Consider the following 1633-nt stretch of genomic DNA (forward strand, 5'->3'; position numbering starts at 1 on the left):
GAGGGAGAGCGTGAGAGACGGGGGACACACACACACACCCCAGCGCCCGTCCCCGTGTCCCCGTCCTCACCGAAGGCGCGGATGAGCTCGGCCTGGACGGCCCAGGAGACCCTCTTCACCAGGCAGAGGGTGGTGAGCCCCGCGAAGCCCATGTTGTAGAGGAAGACGATGTAGAAGTTCCCCAGCCAGTTGAAGCGGCCAAAGTCCCCCAGGAGGTCGAAACGGGTGATCCCTGCGGGGGGGCGGGGGTGGGGGGCTGGTCAGGGCACCCCAGTCCTGGGGACACCCCAGTCCCGGGGTCACCCTGGCCCTCCCGGGGGCTCACCCAGCGTCCTGGAGAAGACGGGCAGGGCTGAGCTGAGCACCAGCAAGGAGACGCAGTTCCCGATGATCTGGGGGGGAGGAAGGAGCATTTTGGGGGGGACGACACAGCGCTGTCGTAGGGCCTGGCCCCCCCTGGCCTGGGGAAGGGGCTCCCCGGTGCCGGAGGCCCACCAGAGGAACCTGCCCACCGCCCGGGCCTGTGCCAGAGGCAGCAGGAGGTGGGGGGACGCGTGGTGCCCTCGCGTGGGGACACTGCACAGTGCACAGGGACACACACAACCGCACACTGAGGGGACCGGGGGTCCTGCACCCCGATGGGGGCCCGGGACCCCCCCCCAGCCCCAGCCCGGCCCTCCCCCCTTGCAGAGGGGGGTGTCCTGCCGCTCGGGGAGCAGCCGGGTGAAGAGGGGGGAGCTGTAGAAGCCCACGACGGAGGAGACCATCAGGTAGCTGCAAGGGGCGTTAAGGAGGAGAACGGGGTGGGATGGCCCCAGGGACAGCGCTGGGGACGTGAGTGCCCGCCTGAAGGATACAAGATGAGGACGACCTGCAGGGCAGCTCCGAAGGAACCAAAGATGGAGAAGGAGACCTGGCCCAGGGATGCGTCCTGCTGGGAGAGGAGGAGGCACGTTGCGGGGGGAGGGAGCGGTCCCTGGGCCAAGCATGGGACACCACTCCTCACTGTCCCCTGTCCCCCCGCCCCGGGTACCTGGATGCCCCGCGGCATCGCGGCATCGTCCACCAGCAGCTCCAGGACGTGGAAGCAGACGATGAGCACGGAGATGCCCTGGGAGGAGCAGGGAGGGAGTGAAGGCGGCTTGGGGGGGGGACGGGGACAAGCCCCAGCTCCTCTGGGAGCCCAGGGACACTCACCGTCAGCACCAGGAGGCCCAGCATGGCCAAGGGGTAGCCCAGGTTCCTCTGCCAGGGCGACGCTCGGTGCCGCAGCTCTGCGGGGGGGGACATGCCCGGGTGAGAGGGGAGCACGAGCCCCCACCCCAGGGCAGGAGATTGAGGGGGGCCCTGAGGTGTCAGGACAGGGGGTTACAGCCCCAACCCCATTTCACACACACACACCCCCCCCCCCCAGGGGCCACGGCAGGGAACCAGTGCTCCCAGTGCCAAGCTGGAGAGAACCCAGGTGTCCTGGGCTTGCCCCCCCCAGGCTCCTCACCCAGCTTCCGCCTCTTGCTCCGGATGGTGAAGAACTGCTCCCGCAGCAGCTCCACGTTCAAGTTCAGCCAGCAGGAAGCTTTGCCTGCCAGGGAGGAGATGCCGAGGGGCTCGTGGGGGCTGAGGGCTCCCAGGT

At 69.0% G+C, this 1633-nt stretch overlaps 1 protein-coding gene across 1 annotated transcript in view; it reads right to left on the reverse strand.

Moving 5' to 3' along the window:
* Positions 1-70: 70 nt before the first annotated feature.
* The window catches only part of LOC103906064 (protein LMBR1L-like), a gene marked incomplete at its 3' end in the record, with an annotated part of 24563 nt that continues 23000 nt past the window's right edge, over positions 71-1633 (reverse strand). The window contains exons 10-16 of the mRNA XM_009287895.2: positions 1499-1582; positions 1198-1274; positions 1034-1111; positions 858-931; positions 686-774; positions 326-394; positions 71-232 (exon numbers count right to left, since the gene is read on the reverse strand). Coding sequence (XP_009286170.2) covers positions 71-232; positions 326-394; positions 686-774; positions 858-931; positions 1034-1111; positions 1198-1274; positions 1499-1582 — 633 coding nt within the window. The remainder of the gene's footprint in view (positions 233-325; positions 395-685; positions 775-857; positions 932-1033; positions 1112-1197; positions 1275-1498; positions 1583-1633) is intronic.

Source organism: Aptenodytes forsteri, unplaced genomic scaffold, assembly GCF_000699145.1.
Source record: "Aptenodytes forsteri isolate BGI_AS27 unplaced genomic scaffold, ASM69914v1 Scaffold1245, whole genome shotgun sequence".
In the NCBI taxonomy this organism is placed as follows: Eukaryota; Metazoa; Chordata; class Aves; order Sphenisciformes; family Spheniscidae; genus Aptenodytes; species Aptenodytes forsteri.